At 38.1% G+C, this 18,166-nt stretch overlaps 1 protein-coding gene across 3 annotated transcripts in view; it reads left to right on the top strand.

Moving 5' to 3' along the window:
* The window catches only part of LOC122197237 (uncharacterized), a 42,999-nt gene extending 32,358 nt beyond the window's left edge, over nucleotides 1-10,641 (top strand). The window contains exon 2 of one of the 3 annotated variants that reach the window (XR_008231148.1): nucleotides 10,165-10,641. Coding sequence is in view for 1 of the 3 variants with exons in the window: in XM_052769587.1 (XP_052625547.1) it covers nucleotides 1,148-4,612 (3,465 nt within the window). In the remaining 2 variants the exon portion in view is untranslated. Of the gene's footprint in view, nucleotides 1-1,132; nucleotides 4,616-10,119 lie in introns of those variants that run through there. The other 2 variants (XR_008231149.1, XM_052769587.1) reach the window with 2 other exon arrangements.
* Nucleotides 10,642-18,166: the final 7,525 nt, after the last annotated feature.

Below are 18,166 nucleotides of genomic sequence, written 5' to 3'. Positions count from 1 at the left end.
CTGGAAACTCGCGCACCACTGGAACCTCCTTCAATGTCTTCAGTCTCTCGGAACTCTCCCGCGTATCCATCACATACGCCACAAAACCGTTACATCCCCGCTGTAGGCATTGCCTCGCCCTAGCAGCCGAACAAAAAGCTAATCTCGAACGGGTACCCTCGCCGTACACCGTAAGAACTCCCCCACTAGGGTCTCGTATAGTCACCAACTGACGCTCGCAGTCGATGACAGCGCTGAATCGGCTCAACCAGTCCATGCCTACAATGACACAGACATCACCCATCGCAATAGGAATTAGGTCAATCGGAAATGCAACCCCGAAGATCTCTAGCACACATCCCCGAAAAACCTCCGTAGCATAAATCACCCTCTCAGCCGCAATGGAAACGCTCAAAGGCCGACTTAACGGCTCACGACTAATGCCGATGTGCTGACTAAAAGCTAATGATACAAACGATCTACTCGCACCCGAATCAAATAATACTAGAGCAGGCATAGAGTTCACAAGGAAAGTACCTACACATATATTAACATAAGCATAACATTTCTGTTGGGCTGAAGTTCTGTTTTGTATTGCGTCTTTTGGGCTCGTAGTTTAGCCTAGTATTTCTCCGGTTTGGGCCTGTCCAACCGAGAGCCTTTTATGTATAGTATATAAGTTATCGCTTACATGCATATTAGGTTAAGATTTAAGATTCAAGATTTCTGTTTTGGCGTTTCAGAGTTTACGTATTTTGTTCTCTTGTAATCTTCTAATCCTTTACAGTTGATGTTCTTAATCGAGCTCTTCTAAGGATTTTATTTAATCATTTAACACGTTTGATTCAAGCTGTTTGTTCTTAATATTGCGTTCTTCCTTGTTATTTATATTGTGTTCTTGCAGTTTCACATTCACACACTTGTTCAAGATCTAATCGATCTTTATAGATTAAAAGCTATTGTGTTTTAAATCTCATCAATTGGTATCAGAGCAGGAGGCTGTGTAATCGATACACTTCTTTTCTGTGAAAAAGATTTTCATTAGGGTTTTCCGCAATCATCGATATTTATTGAGCCGTCATCTTAATTGACGTATCTTAGTATTTATTGTTTTGCCCTAATCTGCTTTATTACAAGTCTGATCTTTGAACAGGTTATTACGATCATTATGGACGCAACGCAATCAAACCCTATTAATATTTCCAACAGCATTGGTTCGACGACAAAGATTCCAATCTTATACACCCATGACTACGAAGTATGGGCACATCATTTTGAAGATTACGTGATTGGATCGGAGGACAATGGTTTTCTCATATGGGAAGCCATTATCAATGGACCATTTTCTCATTCAGCGACATCCAGAGTTATTAAGACGCAAAAAGAATACAACGATTTGCTCAGGGACGTGACAAATCTTGCACAGGATGAGAAAGATAAATTCCAGTGCAACATTAAGGCACTAAGGTTGATCAGATTCGCCCTTCAGTCCGACACATTCCGACTAGTCAGCTCATGCACTACAGCGAAGGAAGTGTGGGATAGACTTCGCGAACTGTATTCAACAGACGAAGATCTTGAACACTCCATTCAAACCTTGCTTCTATCTGAGTTTGGAGAATTCAGGCAAGGAGCCGAAGAAACCGTGACCCAGACGTTTGATCGCTTCAATCATCTTCTCAGCAAGATGATCAAACACGACATTGAAAGGAAGCTCATCGAACAAAAGGTTACTTTCTTGAACGGACTGAGATCGGAATGGAGAGCAGTAGTTTCCACAGTCAAAGCCCATGAACAGTTTAAATCATACTCTTTGGCGAAACTTGTGGGTATTCTAAAGTCCCAAGAGAAGATTGTTGTTCAAGAGAAGAACGTGGTGTCAAGTCTTGGTTCGTTGGCCCTCCTATCTAAAAGTAAAGCTGTGATGGAGGATGAAGAGCTCAACTTGGAAGAATATGACCTCACAACTGAGGATTATGCCATGATGGTATCCAATCCTAAGAGGTTCATAAAGAAGAGGTTCCCCAGCAACAAAAACCGAAACTGGCAGGGGAGTTATAGCTCTGAGAAGGCAAACAGTGAACCGAAGGCTGAGGAGTCCAAGAAGGAACCGAAGGCAGATGGCGATTCCGGAGTAAGCTGTTTTTATTGTGGTGGCAAGAACCACTATGCTAAGGACTGTGTCCTTAAAAAGATGGCTGAAAAGGATGACGGAAAGGACGAGGAAGCCGTACTGCAGAAGAGGTTGGATGAGTTGAGGAAGAAAAAGTCCACCGCTAACCCTTCTATTAATGCTCTTATTGTGCAGGGTTCGGTTAATAATGATGAGTTCGGTAGCACCGAAGTTTGGTCTACTGACTCAGAAGACGAAGAAGTGAGGAAGCCTACTCATGGAAAGGCTTACATGGCTAAGGAGGAAAGCAGTGGTGGAAAATGCTTCATGGTGTCAAGCGCATCTCAAATGAGGGGATACAACACCGATGGAGGAAGCAATGGACCGAAAGTGCAGGAAGACATGTGCTTCACAGCCAAACCACTCAGCCAACAGTTCAATGAGCTTGATGAACTGATAAAGAAGGTACAATCTGTTTTTATTTCATCTAAAGTACCATCATCCTCATATGAGAAAGAACTAAAAAGCGTTAACACAAGAATTTCTCATTTAGATAGTAGCTTAACTCAAACTAGAGTCACCAATTCTAACCTGACTGATCAATTAAGCAGGGTGGCGTCGAAGAGTGAGGAGCGGCGTATGTGGATTGAGTTAAAAGAGTCGGAATTAATTAAAGTCAAAGACGAAAACATTTATTTGCAGAGAGACAATTTGAAATTGTTAAAACAACGAAATGTTTTTTGTTTAATAGCTAAACGTTTATATTCCAATATAACTCAGTTGCACTTGGATTGTGAGATAGGCAAAAAGATCCATCGTATGATTCTACCATTCCTTGAATTTAAGGAGGATGAAATCGATGCCGAAGTCTACAATTGTGAGAGTGTGATTTCGTCTGATGATGTCAACCCATCTTATCAAATTGGACTGGACAAAATTGAGTCCTTCATTAAATCCAAAGACCATAAGGACATGCTCAAAAATCTTCTGGACGAAAATGATAGACTTAAACTGAGAACCGAAACCATACAAAAGTTTGACTCTCTAAATGCCAAAGTAAGCTCAGAAAATAAAATTGATGTTGAAAATGCATCTGAGCTTAACGAGGATGAAAACATGAGTGAAATTTCTGTAGAGGATACGGTTGACTGCTCAGAATTCGTGAAAAGCGAAACTGAAAACCACAAAAATCTTATTTCTGAAAATTCTGTGGAATTCGCTAGATTGTCCCAACAAAAGTCTCCGAAATTAGTAGAAAAGGCTGTTGTCTATCAAAAGGTCAGAACTACTCCGAATCAGGTATACAAAGTGACTGGAGTAACCGAACATCAGACAGCTGAACTCACGGCTATTGTTAACGAAGACAATGCTGATGGCTGTGATGAGTTCTTCTGGGAAGCTCCTATTGACAATGGAAACGAAACCGTTGGCCTATCTGAAAGAACCTCTTGGATGAAGAAAGGGAGATACATACCTGAACCTTTGAACAAGCCTGATAATTTCAGTGAACCAAGCACAAGTGGTACTAAAGACACTCCTCAAGAGGGTGATCATTCGGCAAAAGAAGACATTCCTTCAACACCAACAGCTCGAAGTGAAACTTCATCAGATACTCCTTCCACTTCCTCAGGGCAAACTGAGTCTTCGTCAAATATTCCCTCTGCACCCTCAGCTCAAAGAAAAACTCCCAAAGATCAAAAGGAACCAGCCAGGGTGACATCAAAAGCGAAAGCGAACGTTCATCATCAACCTAAACAGATGAGGGATAAAAAGATAGAAAGGAACCTAAGATACAGGAAAAACCTTTCTGAAAGGAAACAATTCTGGCACTCCCAAAATGCATACTATTCGCACAAGGACAAGAATCTGAGGTTTGAAAATAATGATAATTCCAACAACCGAAAGCCAAGGTTCGGTTCGCAAGAAGATACCAACCGAAAGCCAAGGTTCGGTTCGCAAGAAGATATCAACCGAAAGCCAAGGTTCGGTTCGCATGAAAATACCAACCGAAAGCAAAGGTTCGGTTCTGAAAAGGATTTCAACCGAAACCAAAGGTTCGGTTCCAAGAACAACTCCAACCGAACTCAGAGGTTCGGTTCTGAAGTCAGAAGAGAACAAGACTTAAAGGTTAAACCCACCAACGATCAAAAGCTAAAGGGTCACCTAGAGTCATCAGCAAGGAAGACACCTCCATCCCCATCCAAATTCTCTCGATCTAACTCTTCTCGTCATTCTACTCCTACTCACTCATCTTCATCTTGCTCTAAAGCTAATCCCACTTTTCCTCAAAAATCTCATTCATCAGCTGAACAGAAGGGAAAGCAAAAAGTCGATGAATCCAGGCCTGAGCCTAAAGGAAACCAACCTAATCTTAACAAAATAAAAGTTTTCACCATTAAAAAGAAAGATGAAACAACTTTGATTAAAAGAACATATCTTGTTGATATCTCTCTAACTATTCCTGTTCCCATGAAATCCTCACATGGACCCAAGAAACTTTGGGTTCCTAAATCTGCTTAATTTTTGCAGGTTATAAGTGACGAGCAGTTTGACGAAGAATGGTACATCGACAGTGGCTGCTCACGTCACATGACAGGAAGGAAGGAGGAACTCAGGGAATACAGATCTCTTGCAAATGGTGGCAACGTTAAGTTTGGAAATAACTCTTACGGCACCATAAAGGGATATGGGATGATAACGAATGGTGATTTTACCATAAGAAAGGTGGCTTATGTGGAAGGACTTCAACACAACCTCATCAGTGTATCTCAGCTTGTTGGAGGTACAGGTCTCAAAGTTTCATTCGATGATGAAGGTTCTGAAATCATAGAGAAAACAACAAAGAAAGTGATTCTGAAGTCAGAACGAAAGGGTGAAATGTTTCCGCTAAACATGAAACCCATCAAAGGGAACCCAGCAATCTGTCTGCTATCAAAAGCTCAATCCGACGAAAGCTGGTTGTGGCACAGAAGACTCTCTCATCTCAACTTCAAAGACATCAACCGACTTGTCACTGGAGGTCATGTTAGGGGTCTTCCATTGCTCAAGTTCGACAGAGAACATTTGTGTGCTGCATGCGAAATGGGAAAGCAGAGTCGTCAAAGTCACCCATCTATAATCAACACAAAAGTTGTTGAACCACTCGAATTGCTTCATATCGATTTGTGTGGTCCTTCATCTATAGAAAGCATTGGTGGTAGCAAGTATATTCTTGTTATCGTTGATGACTTTTCACGATTTACATGGGTGTTCTTTCTAAAGCTGAAATCTGAAGCGACTCAAAAGCTGAAAGTGTTTATCAAGCAAATTGAAGTCCAGCTCAAGAAGGTCGTTCGCAACATCAGGAGCGACAATGGTCTCGAATTCAAGAACAGGGAGTTTGAAGCGTTTCTTGCAGAAAAGGGAATCAGTCATAATTTCTCAGCTCCCTACACACCACAGCAGAATGGAATTGTCGAAAGACGAAACCGATCTCTGTGTGAAGCTGCCCGAACTATGTTAAGTTTCGCTTCCTTACCTCTTTATTTTTGGGCTGACGCTATTTCTGCTGCTTGTTATACACAAAACAGGTCCTATCTCAACAAGCGATTCACGCTCACACCATATGAGATACTGAACAACAGAAAGCCCAATGTGAAATTTTTCCACGTTTTTGGCTCAAGGTGTTTCATCTTTAACTCTAAAGAGCACCGCAACAAGTTTGATGTCAAAGCCGACGAGGGAATCTTTCTGGGTTACTCACTCACATCCAAGGCGTACAGGGTCCTGAACAAACGCTCAAGAAGGATTGAAGAGACATACTATGTGACCTTCGATGATAGCTATGTCAAGAAGCTACAGGCCATAGATGACACTGCCAGGGAAATCTTTCCTCAAACTGGTCAAGTCACAGTCTCAATCGCCAATATGTACGAGAATTTTCTGGATCTATTTGACGAACCGGAAAAAGCTTCTCTCTCCGAAGCAGGTGCAGCTGACAATAAAACAGATCATATGAAGCAAATTGTCGAAGATGCTGCAAGAAGGATGCATGAAGGAAATTCGCCCACTGATGAATCTCCAACCAACAATGCTTCAGTCGAGGGGGAGCCAAGCTCACAAGTCCAGGGGGAGCCAAGCTCTACTACTTCAACCGAAGATCCTTCACCAACCGAAGGTACCTCTCCAACCGAAGGTGCCCCTCCAAACGAAGGTGCTTCAATGCCTGAAACTCCAGCACCACAAGACACCCCTGAAACTCATGTTTCTCAAGACTCATCAATTGAGAGGGAGCATGATGATATGACGCTTGATTTCGATAGCCAATCTGAGCCTGAAGAGATGATCAACGCTGAACTAGATCCATCCTTTGATCCGAATTACCCTCCTCTTACGAAATGGACCAGAGATCATCCTATCTCTCAAGTAGTTGGTGATGTATCTAACAAGGTTCTGACCAGATCTCAACTGAAGGCAAAACAGACATCCTTATTCTCAAAAGTTGAGTTCTGTATGTTTAACTCATTTGTATCAAAAGTTGAACCGAAGACAGTGAACACTGCCCTCGATCACTCTGATTGGGTTCAAGCGATGCAAGACGAACTGAATGAGTTTGAAAGGAACAAAGTCTGGTGCCTCATTCCAACTCCTCCAGATGCTTCGGTTGTTGGTCTTAAATGGGTCTTCAGAAACAAAATGGACAAGGAAGGTAATGTCATAAGGAACAAGGCTCGTCTGGTTGTCAAGGGATACTGTCAGGAGGAAGGGATAGATTACGAAGAGACGTCCGGCGTAACCTTGGGTACGCCCAGTGTACCCGGATGAATCCGCGTACAAAATAAGCGCGCGAGTACACGCAGCGTACTCCTTAGTACGCCCATCCAAAATCAAAATGTCAGCCGGTCTGATGGTTGACCTTTCTTTTGTCGGGCTAGTCAAGAAATTAACAGGTGCCTCTTTCTTAACGGAAACCCCGACACGCTTATTTATGTCAAACGAAATATCCCTAACCAAAAAAAAAATCCATGAACGAGCAAGTAAGATCGACCAAACAATAGTCATTTATAGTGATTACGTGTGGAAAAAAAATGGGAAAATAAGAAAGTTAAGAAAATAGAATTAAGGAGATTTAAATGGGGTGACAAGTGAATAAGGATGATGGTATTTATAATTGAAAATGGAGTGTTTAAAATTTGAAATTAAAAAAAAAACGTTATGTTTTTTAAATTGGGTATTTTTTTTTGAAAAGAAGGTAATTTTTGAAAAAGAGTTTGAGTAATTAATGGGTAAAAAAAATATAAATACAATATCTCTCATCCGTGAACCATCGTCGAGTTGTCGAGCCGAGTTCGGCATGCCGAGGCCTCGGCCGGTGTTCGCCGAGATCACCGAGTACATTCTCGATTCCACACCGAGCAACCTAATTTATCTAGTTTGTATAAAACGGAAGCCTATGTAGTAAATCATCAAGGCTACAAGTCTTTGGTCATTTTATGACGATTCTGGGGTTGGACAAGGAATAGTCCACTTTTTTTAGTTATTGTTACAAAATAGTCTTAGTCTTTTTGAAGGTTTATAAATACATTTCTTTTTATATTTTTAGTTCTCAATGCATATTTACTAGGAATTCATATATAAAGTTAAAAATAAACACTATTTAATGGTATATTTTATTGAAAATAATATTTTGTTTTTATTAGTATATAACAAAAAGGGCGGTATAAACAGGGTAATATATAACTTGAAATTATAATTAAACAATTATAAGATCTAATTTATTTTATAGTATGGTGGTGAAATTGTATAGATGGGTTAATATTTTGGTAGACTTTGCATAGGACACTAGACATATAAACATTTTTAGAAAACAAATTGAAAAAGTAAAGCTATATATGTCACATTAGGTGTGAGATCCATGTATTACACGAATTTTATTAAAAATAAAATTTAATATGAATATATGTAAAAATTAAATATTTTATAAAATAATGTTTTTTCATAACAAAATTTAATTTTTTGGAGCATTTATGAAAGAAAACAAATCATTTGGAGTATTTATGAATTTTTTTTATCAAATTAATAGAATGATAATATATATATATATATATATATATATATATATATATATATATATATATATATATATATATATATATATATATATATATATATATAACCCATTGAAATTTTTTGAAAATTTATTTAAAAAAAAATTAAAATCTCAAAAAATGACAAGTGGAAAAAAACAATTTTAAAAATCTTAAAAAATGATATGTATCAAAACAAGGAAAAGAAGACAAATGACTATTTTTATTTATTAAGGAGGATTAACTTTTATAATATGAAAAATCAGTTATTCATTTTGTCAATAAAAACCTACTAAATATTTGATTAGAAATTATCTAAAAACGCTCCTTAATTATAATATATTCCAATCCAAATTTATTGAATTACTCGTTAACAAACACTTCAAGATATTACTATGTAAAGCCAACAATTTTACATGGTTTATTATTTTATATTTATAATTTAGTATTTTAGATATCTAATAATAAAGAAAATCAGTTTCAATTTATTTGACTTGGACAGTTTCAATATATTAGATTTAGACAGAAAAATGAGTGAAATGATTGGAGTGAGGTGAAGTTGCAATCCTGAACAAAACTTACGGTTGAAAAATGTACAAGTGTTTGTAGTACAAAACATTGCATGTTGCATGTTTCATATTTTCTGTCAATAAATAGACATAAGATTTCTTGCATCGCCGATAATATCATGTTAGATAGATTTATATTTAAATCATATTATATAAATTAATAGAGTTATATTTAAATCATAGCATATAAATTATTAAAGCATTCGCGGCTACACCGATTTTAAGATAATATGAAAAAAATCGGCAAACTTTATAAGATATATGTTGAAAGTGTAAATCACCACGGATACCAGAGAAAGTTGAGAACCTCTAAAATTAGAGGCCAAAAATATACAATAACCAAAAGAAAGATACTAATGGAGAAAATCCAAAAATATTGTTGCAATAGTGTGAAAGACAAAGTTGAAAAATATGGTGATAAAAGTATAAAAGAGTTTTTTTTATTTTTTTTAGTGCTAAAATAAAAAGTTTTGATTTTAACGACCAAAAATGTCAAAGTCATAAAATATTTGTAGTAAAAACCTAAAGACACAAAAATTTATTATTGCTTAAAGTTCCTTGAGATTATATATATATATATATATATATATATATATATATATATATATATATATATATATATATATATATATATATATATATATATATATATATATATATATATATATATATACACACACACATGAGAAGTTACACTTGAAATTCTAAAAAAGATAAAAATTTTGAGTTGGAATGTCAACGGGGACAAACGATAATATCATGTTAGACAGAGATTGCATCTCCTACCCCATCCATAAATTCCTGGATTAACCCACGCCCCCGCCAATGTTTTCCCTTCCCAGATTTATTTTGTAATATTTTTTATTGGGCTAAAAGAATTTGTATTTTGGGCATAAAAAAGCTATTTTGTGGGTTAAAATAGTTATTTATAACATAATTTACATGTTAAAAAACAAAAATGTTATCACATTTCAACTTAAAAAGCTGATTTTTTTGACATTTTAAAGATTAAAACCATTGCTATTATTTATTATATTTATTTAATTAATATATACAAATACATATAATATATTAACGGGACCCCCATGTGGGTTCCGAACTGCCTACCACTACCTGAGTCACATATTTATTATTTTTCACTCTAACGCTCCAACGCACCGACAATAACGATATATGTCTAATCGTGAATGATTATATAATAGAGAGATATAATCATATATGAGTATAAATGTCTCTCTCTCTCTCTCTCTCTCTATATATATATATATATATATATATATATATATATATATATATATACATATATATATATATATATATATATATATATATATATATATATATATATATATATATATCTTTTCACAAATTAAGTAATCATAAATAATTTTAGTGGTTGGTGGTGGAGGTGATGATGATAGAGGTGGCTGTGGTATAGGTGATAAAGGTAGCAGTGGTGGGTTCGGTTGTGGCAAATGTGGTTGTAGTGGTGGTGCATGTTATGGTGATGGGGAAGGCAGTGGGGGAAGAAAGAATGGACGATGCTGAATAATCATTTATGATTATAATTCTCATGCAGCGTCAGTACGCCAGAGCACTAAAGCGGTAAATGAAAAATATGTAGCTAAAGAAAAATCTCAAGATCTCTATTTTCTTCACTAGGTTGTGTTATATATGCATTTTTATGGTGAATTTTCAGCAATTTCTGTATAAACATGCCGTGAAAATGGCAAAATTTGTACAAGCTGGACACAAGAAAGTTTGTGATTATTGGTATTACACCAATTGATTGTTGTCCAGCTGCACATGAGTAGAATGTTATTGGATGATGATTTCAAGGATGTTCATAATGAAGCAATTGACAAGTTAATGTCTAGTTTCACATATGTAATGACATTTTTAGTATTTGAAAGTAGATTATGTTTTCTTTGTTGGTTTTTGTTTTGAAGAAGAAAAGAAAAAACAACATGGAGAACGAGAGCATATTCTAGCATAATGTATTCTTCAAAAATGGATTTGTTATTCTGTCAGAATGGATTAGCGACAATATACTCTTAGAATATATTAGTGTTTTACTTAGATTTCAATATTTTTATTTGATTTTTAACCATTCTTAGTTTTATTCTTTTAAGAATAAATTTAATTGTTAACCGTTATTAGTTGTATTCTTTTAGAATGAATGTAATTTATGTTCAAAATTGTATTCTTTAAGAATGAATGTAATTACTGATTCTTTCAAAATGCATGTAATTTATGTTTATAATTGTATTCTTTAAGAATGAATGTAATTACTGATTCTAAAATATTAAATTTTGTTTCATATACAATATGTATTCATTAAAAATTATTAATTTTGATCATGTATGTTTACAATATTATGTCAAAATATAATGTTTTTTTTTCAAGATGATCATGAACACATTCTTTTAGAATATACGAATTAATATAATTATTGTCAAGAAAAATCAGTTTTTTAAAGGTAAGAGAATTAATTGTTCCTAAAGTCTGCAATTTTCCTTTTTTAAAGTTATGTTAATTGACTAAAATACCCTTACAATGAAGTTAGATGATATTTTTCTATTATTTTTAACTCAATAATATTTACTAATCACTTTCTTAAAATAACTAAAATGATTGATTCACAACCAACCCTACCTTCACACAATGAATAGTTAGAATATAATAACCCAGCCATATATATATATATATATATATATATATATATATATATATATATATATATATATATATATATATATATATATATAGGTAAATGTTCAAATGAGAACCAAAAAAGATTAAGAACCGTACGAACCATTAAATCAGATCTATATTTTCAAATGATAATAAATTCTTTCAAACTCTCCCACCATTTTTGAAGAACACGCATTCCTTATTACCACCACCACCTACCACCGCCGACACCACCGTCGTCAGCTGCTTAGCCTTCGTCGAAATGTAAAGTCAATCATGTTTTTTTCTCCTCAAATCTGGAACCACAACAAAAAACGACATCACCAAGGTGTTTCCGGTTCAGATCTACCGTCCAACGCCGGTCATCTCCGACATCATAATTCTGATGACTTTAGTTTGTGTTTTTTTGCTCAGATGTAACAACCAGAATCAGAAAGACCAAGAAAGGAAAGAAAACAGTAAGTCAAATGGTTCAACTCATCGAGTCCAAGGAGGAACTCGACGAGTCGGAACGGGAACCGGGGGATCGGGTAAGTGACCAACTCAGCGAGTCGGCCTCATGGACTCGACGAGTCCGGTCTGAAGAGGGAAACCCTAAATCCAGGACTTTGGGCACTATTTATGCATCTTATTCTCTCCATTATGGTTCCTTATAGCCTCTCTCATCCAGAACCCAAAACCCTAAGCCTCCATTATTACTCGTTCAAGTTTCTTGCCATTTTTGGGTGATTTGAAGAAGAAGGGAGGAAGGACACCATTGGGGATTCAAGGATTTGCAGTAGATCCATAGTTTGAGGGCCTTTCCAGAGCATTTGAAGGTAATAAGTCATTACCTTCACTCTTTTGAATATAGGTTTCCCTTGGTTGTGAGATTTGGGGTTTTTATGCCATGTTTAAGAACCATTTCGAGTTAGAGCCCAGATCTGAAGTTGCTACTTCAGATCTAAGTGTATTTTGGTCTAGAGAGTCATAAAGTATCAGTCTTGAGGGTGTAAGTGAAGCATGGTTTCCTTAAACCCTAGTTTGGAGTGTTTTGGGCCTAGAACTCCTTAGCTATACGTAAAGTTTGCAACTTTACGTGAGGAATAGGCTTTGGAAGAGTGGATCTACAGTTTGGAGTCCCTGCATGACTCAAAAAGCCCCTGAATGTATGAAGGACTGAATAGACTCGGCGAGTCCTTTGAGTGGACTCGGCGAGTAGTATGAAGATGGAGATGAACTCGACGAGTTGGATGAACAACTCGGCGAGTCTGTTGAAGATTGCCTTGGAATCGGCTAGTCAAGTCGCAAAACCCCAAACCCTTCGAGTTAAGAATCGAATCAGTGAGTTGAGTGGAGACTTAGTGAGTTGGACAGGACTGGACTCAGAAATCAGTAGACTCGGCGAGTCATGGGCTGGCTCGGTGAGTCGAGAAGGAAAGGGTTTTTGAGCTTATGAACTCGGCGAGTCAGTAGGCTGACTCGGCGAGTATGGTCAACCTGGAAGATTGACTTTGACCAGAGCTGACTAAGTTTGACTGTTGAAGGGTAGTTTGGGACTAAGTGTTATATTTGGTATTAGTAGATTGGGGAGTCATTGCAGTAGCAGTCCGGGAGTTGTCAGATAGCAGTTAAAAGGGTACCAGCAAGAACTCCAGCAGTGCAGGTGAGTTTCCTTACAGTAGGAACGGGTCTAAGGCCACAATGCCGACCCATTTAGTTAGCAGTAGTTTCCGGACTTCAGTCCGATGTAGTAGTTAGTATGTTTGATGCCTTCGTGGCTTAGACAAGATTTATGTGTTATGTGTTCCGGGCTACGACCCGATGCAATATGCAGTATATGTGTTCATGCTAGTTGATACGTTTATGGTATGCTATGTTGAGTTAGTTCCGGAGTTCGGTTCGATGCAGTTAGTCCAGACTTCGGTCCGATGCAGGGGACAAGGTCCCAGTCAGTTTCCGGACTTCGGTCCAATGTAGGGGTCAAGGCCTCAGTTAGTCCGGACATCGGTCTGATGCAGGGGACAAGGTCCCAGTCAGTTTCCAGACTTCGGTCCGATGCAGGAGGCAAGGCCCCAGTTAGCCCGGACTTCGCTTGTCCCACTCCGTTCCGGACATCGGTCCGATGCAAGGGCAAGGCCCCAGTTAGTCCGGATCTCGGTCCGATGTAGTAGGCAAGGCCCAATATATGCTTTATATGTTTGTATGGTATGTGGTAGTTTAGGGGAGCTCACTAAGATTCGTGCTTATGGTTTCAATTTTTGGTTTCAGGTACTCAGTTTTCAAAGGAGGAGCTCAGAGAGGTTGCAGTGCACACACCATGGTCAGTTAGCCTGGGATGTTTTACTCTGATAATAAGTTTATGATTTGAATTAATACTATGAAATTATGTTATGACTTATGAAACGGTTTTTATAAATATGGTTTTAGTAATGTTTTAAAAGAAATTTTTAGTCGTGAAAATTGGGTCGTTACAAGTTGGTATCAGAGCCTTGGTTTGAGGGATTCGGGCACACCTTCGGGTGTGTCTAAACTCAAACTAAGGAATTAGTATAGAAATTTTCAAAAGGAAAATCAATTTTTGTAAAAAGGAGTTTGAGAAAAGAAAAGAGTTTTAGAAAAAGCAAAAATATTTTTTTTAGAAAGAAAAGAACTTTGAAAAGAGAAAAAGGGTGTGGTACATGCAATCAGCCGAGCTCAAGTAAGTACTCGCCAATTACCATTACAAGTTTATGTTATCATTTTTAGTTTCAGTTTCAGATCAGTTCAGTTTCAGTTTCAGTAGAACAACATGCTAGTATAGGACTAAGGATCTAGGAGGATGCCTTATGTGCCTACTTTATGTGTTTAAGCTTGATAAGAATTGCATGCTAGTATTGGGTAGACATTAGTAGGATAGCTTGTGTAGGTTATGCCTGATGGTATGAGCTTAGCATCATATGCTTGTACAGTTTCTTGTGATGAGAATAGTTTTACATGAGTATGTTTCCTCTATCCTAATGCTGCTTGCTTTGTGCTTTCTGTGACTCTGAGTGAAAGGAGTTAACCATTAGGTGAATACGTCATGTCACATGTGGTCAGGGTTGAATAATCTTAGAGTGTCGGATTTGACCCTATTGTGCAGCTCTCGTCTGAGTCTAACCGTTGTAGGGACGAGTCTTTTACTCGATGGATTATCCGATCCTCATTGCATGTGATGATATTCAGGTGGTGGCTAATTGGCATTACAAGGAGGCCTTCAGCAACTGAGGACTGGTTTGGGTGGATTCAGAGGTTCCCTATGGCAAGCCTAGGAAGTTAGTAGCAGGAGAGTGACTTGGTGGAGTTAAGGTAAATCTTGAGGAAAGTATGGATAGATGTGGAAGGTAGTATGGGCCCGTACTACTGAAAGCACAGGATCTGTACTCAAATCAAGAGGGGCCGAGACAAGACCAGGGAACTTGTAGAGTGTGTGAGAGATCCCTCAACAACGATGTGTATATTGATCTGGAAGTGTTATATTTTCATCTTGGTGACATTGCGTGAGTTACCAGTTAGCAGTTCAAGTACCGGGGAGGGATCTGGCTCGGGCTCTGGAGCCGGGCAACTTGATGATCAGATGAGGGATTTCATTTCTGCAGAAATATTGCGTAACATCATTGATCAGACTCCAGTGCTTTTCGGTTCGGTTAGAGAGGCCATCGTGGAGCTTATGGACAGTCATCTTGAGGCCTTTAGGGATGGGATAGTTTTAGGACAGATTGGGGCTCGTCTAGAACCCGATTCTTATGGAATTCAGGGATCCATCAGGGAGGGAGATCCCTTTTCTAGCTTTTGCCATTAGGGGACAGGAGTGAGTGGGGCACCCTGTCTCCAAGAGAGACCTCTGCATGATTGGATAGTTGAGGAGGTTTCACGATCCATTCGCGGGGAGCAGCCCAACATGGTCGTGAGGATCACTGATAGGTTGACCGCGAAGCTCCAGGATCAGACAATGGTTGTTTAGACGATGGATGGGGTCGACGAGGTAACGCAGGAGCGAGAGACGGGCAGGGAGTCGGAAAGGAAGAGGAAAATGGATGAGACACAGGTAGCCACAGGTTCGGGCAAGATGCCTAAGGGGTCGGATTTGAGATCGAGGGACTATTAGAGCTGCAGTCGATGTGGGAAGTGTGGTAGGACGCACAAGGGTGCGTGCAGGCATAGAAGTGGTGGCGATGTTGGATGTTTCAAGTTCGGCCGGATTGACCATTTTTGTAGAGATTGTACTGTTACCATCGCCCAGGAACTTGACCCGATATGTTTCCATTGTAGTCGGAGGGGCCACAAGAAGGCCCACTGTCCGAGTTTGTATACAACATAACAGGTGATAGCTCCTGCCCCTATGACTTCGAGTACCACCAGCGGTTGCCAGGGCCGGGCAAGGGCACCCACGGCTCGGAGCAGAGTATTCCGGATAATTTCAACAAGGATTCGTGCAACACTGGATGTTGGGGGTACGTATCTTTTACCTTCCTGTCAATTATTATTCATGATATTATTGTTATGTTGTTGCATTAATATCAATAAGCATATGTGTTGGGGTATTATATTACTTGCTTGTGACGAAGTTTTATACCATCTGCATACCTTGGAATTAGAATGGTAAATTGGAGGTCGTCCCCTCTAGATTAGGATACTTAAGATTCGGTGACTGTAGCATGTATGTGTAAGAATCAGTAATGCTTCACTACTTTCGAAAGGTGTCATTCGGGATTGATCAGTTAAATCATTAGTAGTGACAATTTAGAGCTTCTAGTGAGGTAGCCAACGGACAGTAGGGAAGTGGGTTGGGGATGTGCACCCCAAACACAGGTTCTCAAGATGCAGTCGCTAAAGCAAATATAGTTAAGGATTGAAAGGTGCTTAGTTAGATAGCAAGAATGGTTCGGATCTGGTAAAAGGTAGTTGGAGCGCCGACAGAGGTAAACGTTGGCGGGCAGCAGATCGCCCTTTTAATGGAAAGAAGGTTGGCCAGATCCAAGTAAGGGAGAACCCTCCGAGTATACAAGGGTAAGAGCACGCAGACCCAGAATGAGTACACGACCTCTGAGAAGAAAAGATAGTAGTGCAGTGATGGATGGATTGAGGAGTACAGGATTGGGAGTTTTAGGAACTTCCCAACAGTTAGTTCATGTAATCGAGATGGTTAGTATCTAGTGAGTCCGAATGAGGATCTTGAGAATGGTTAGCAAGAGATGATTTCGTGTTAGTAGTCAGTGGCAGAGACGACATGCAGGGTTGTGTGGATTCAGGAGTTGGGGGTTTGGAAACTTCCCAAAGATAGTTTCATGTATCCGGATTAGTAGACGGTTGGTTTAGGAACCAAGCTGAAGAATTCCTCGACGGAACGCTAAGTGTATCAAGGATATAAGAGTTCGAGGTTGATGCAGCACTTGATGACTGAGGGCTGGTTTTGAGAAATCAAGATGAGGAATCACTAGAAGGACTAGGGATAGTCAGGATGTCCTCGGAATAGTAGTTAGTAAAGCAGTCAGATAGTAGTATGTAAGGGTATAAATGTTGTAATATGTCGAAGTGTTAGTTAGGTTGTTACGAAGGATCTTAAGTATACGTAAGTAGTGTCTTCGGATGTAATGTTATTTTTACTAAGGAATTATAATGAATAGTCTTAATGTCTACTCCTTAGTATTTTGTTATGCTTTTGTTCTCCTATAAATAGGGGTCTGTACTAAGTGAGTTGAGAACTTTTGAAAACAGTCTTTACAGAGAATTCCTTTGTACTCTGTAAAATTAAAAGCATAATATGAGATGAACAAAGATTATATTTACTCTCGTGTTCATCTTTTTCATCTTTCTTAATTCTTACGTGAATTGATCATTAAACTCGATTACAAATCTCTTCAATTGGTATCAGAGCAGCAATCCTTTCTGTGATCTAATTTTCATACGATCAAAAAGGTTTTTGAATCTACTGTTTGATTCGAAAAGCTTCCGTCGTTTTTGAAATTGAAAAATTCTTCTTGATCTCAATCTAGGATTTGATTCTGCGAAAATATTTGTTAATCGAGTGTTCGTTGTGTGATTCTGATTTGAATTATACAATTTGATTTCAAATTTCTCAAAAGTTTAGTATCATCTTGAAGTTTTTGTCCGTACAACAATGGCGTCATTCAATCTGAATTCGATGACATCATTTTCTCATTTGCTTGGATCATCCACAAAAATTCCAATGCTTATTCTAGAATATTATGATCAGTGGGCAGATAGGATGGAAGATTACTTGAACGGATTAGATGAAGAGTTATGGAAATGCATCTCAGGAGAAATCAATCAACCTGCACAAGTTCAGCCAATCGGTATGTCTTCAAGCAGTTTGGAAGTTGATAATCAAACCAATCGTTTAAAACAACTAGAGAAGAAATGCATGAGGGAATTAAGAGGTGCTCTGCCTCCTGTTGTGTATAATTATGTCAGAACATGCACAACATCTAAAGAAATCTAGAACAATCTCAAAGACAAATTTCAAGGAAGTGAAAAGACGAAGATCACATCTGTGAAACAATGCCTGGTGGAACTCAAAGATTTCAGACAAAAAGAAAATGAGTCTATTGAAGCATACTATGATAGGTTCAACGAGTTAATCTATCGTTGTAATCGTTATAGTATAATAAGGTCACCAATGGAGTACAATTTGATATTTGTAATGGGACTTCGAAAGGAGTGGAGAAGTGTGAGTATGATGGTGAAAAATCAACAGAGTTTTGATACTTCGACTTTGAATGACT

The sequence above is a fragment of the Lactuca sativa genome, chromosome 3, assembly GCF_002870075.4.
Source record: "Lactuca sativa cultivar Salinas chromosome 3, Lsat_Salinas_v11, whole genome shotgun sequence".
In the NCBI taxonomy this organism is placed as follows: Eukaryota; Viridiplantae; Streptophyta; class Magnoliopsida; order Asterales; family Asteraceae; genus Lactuca; species Lactuca sativa.
Note: the sequence above shows the minus strand (reverse complement) of the source record. Positions and strands in the feature narration are given on the sequence as shown.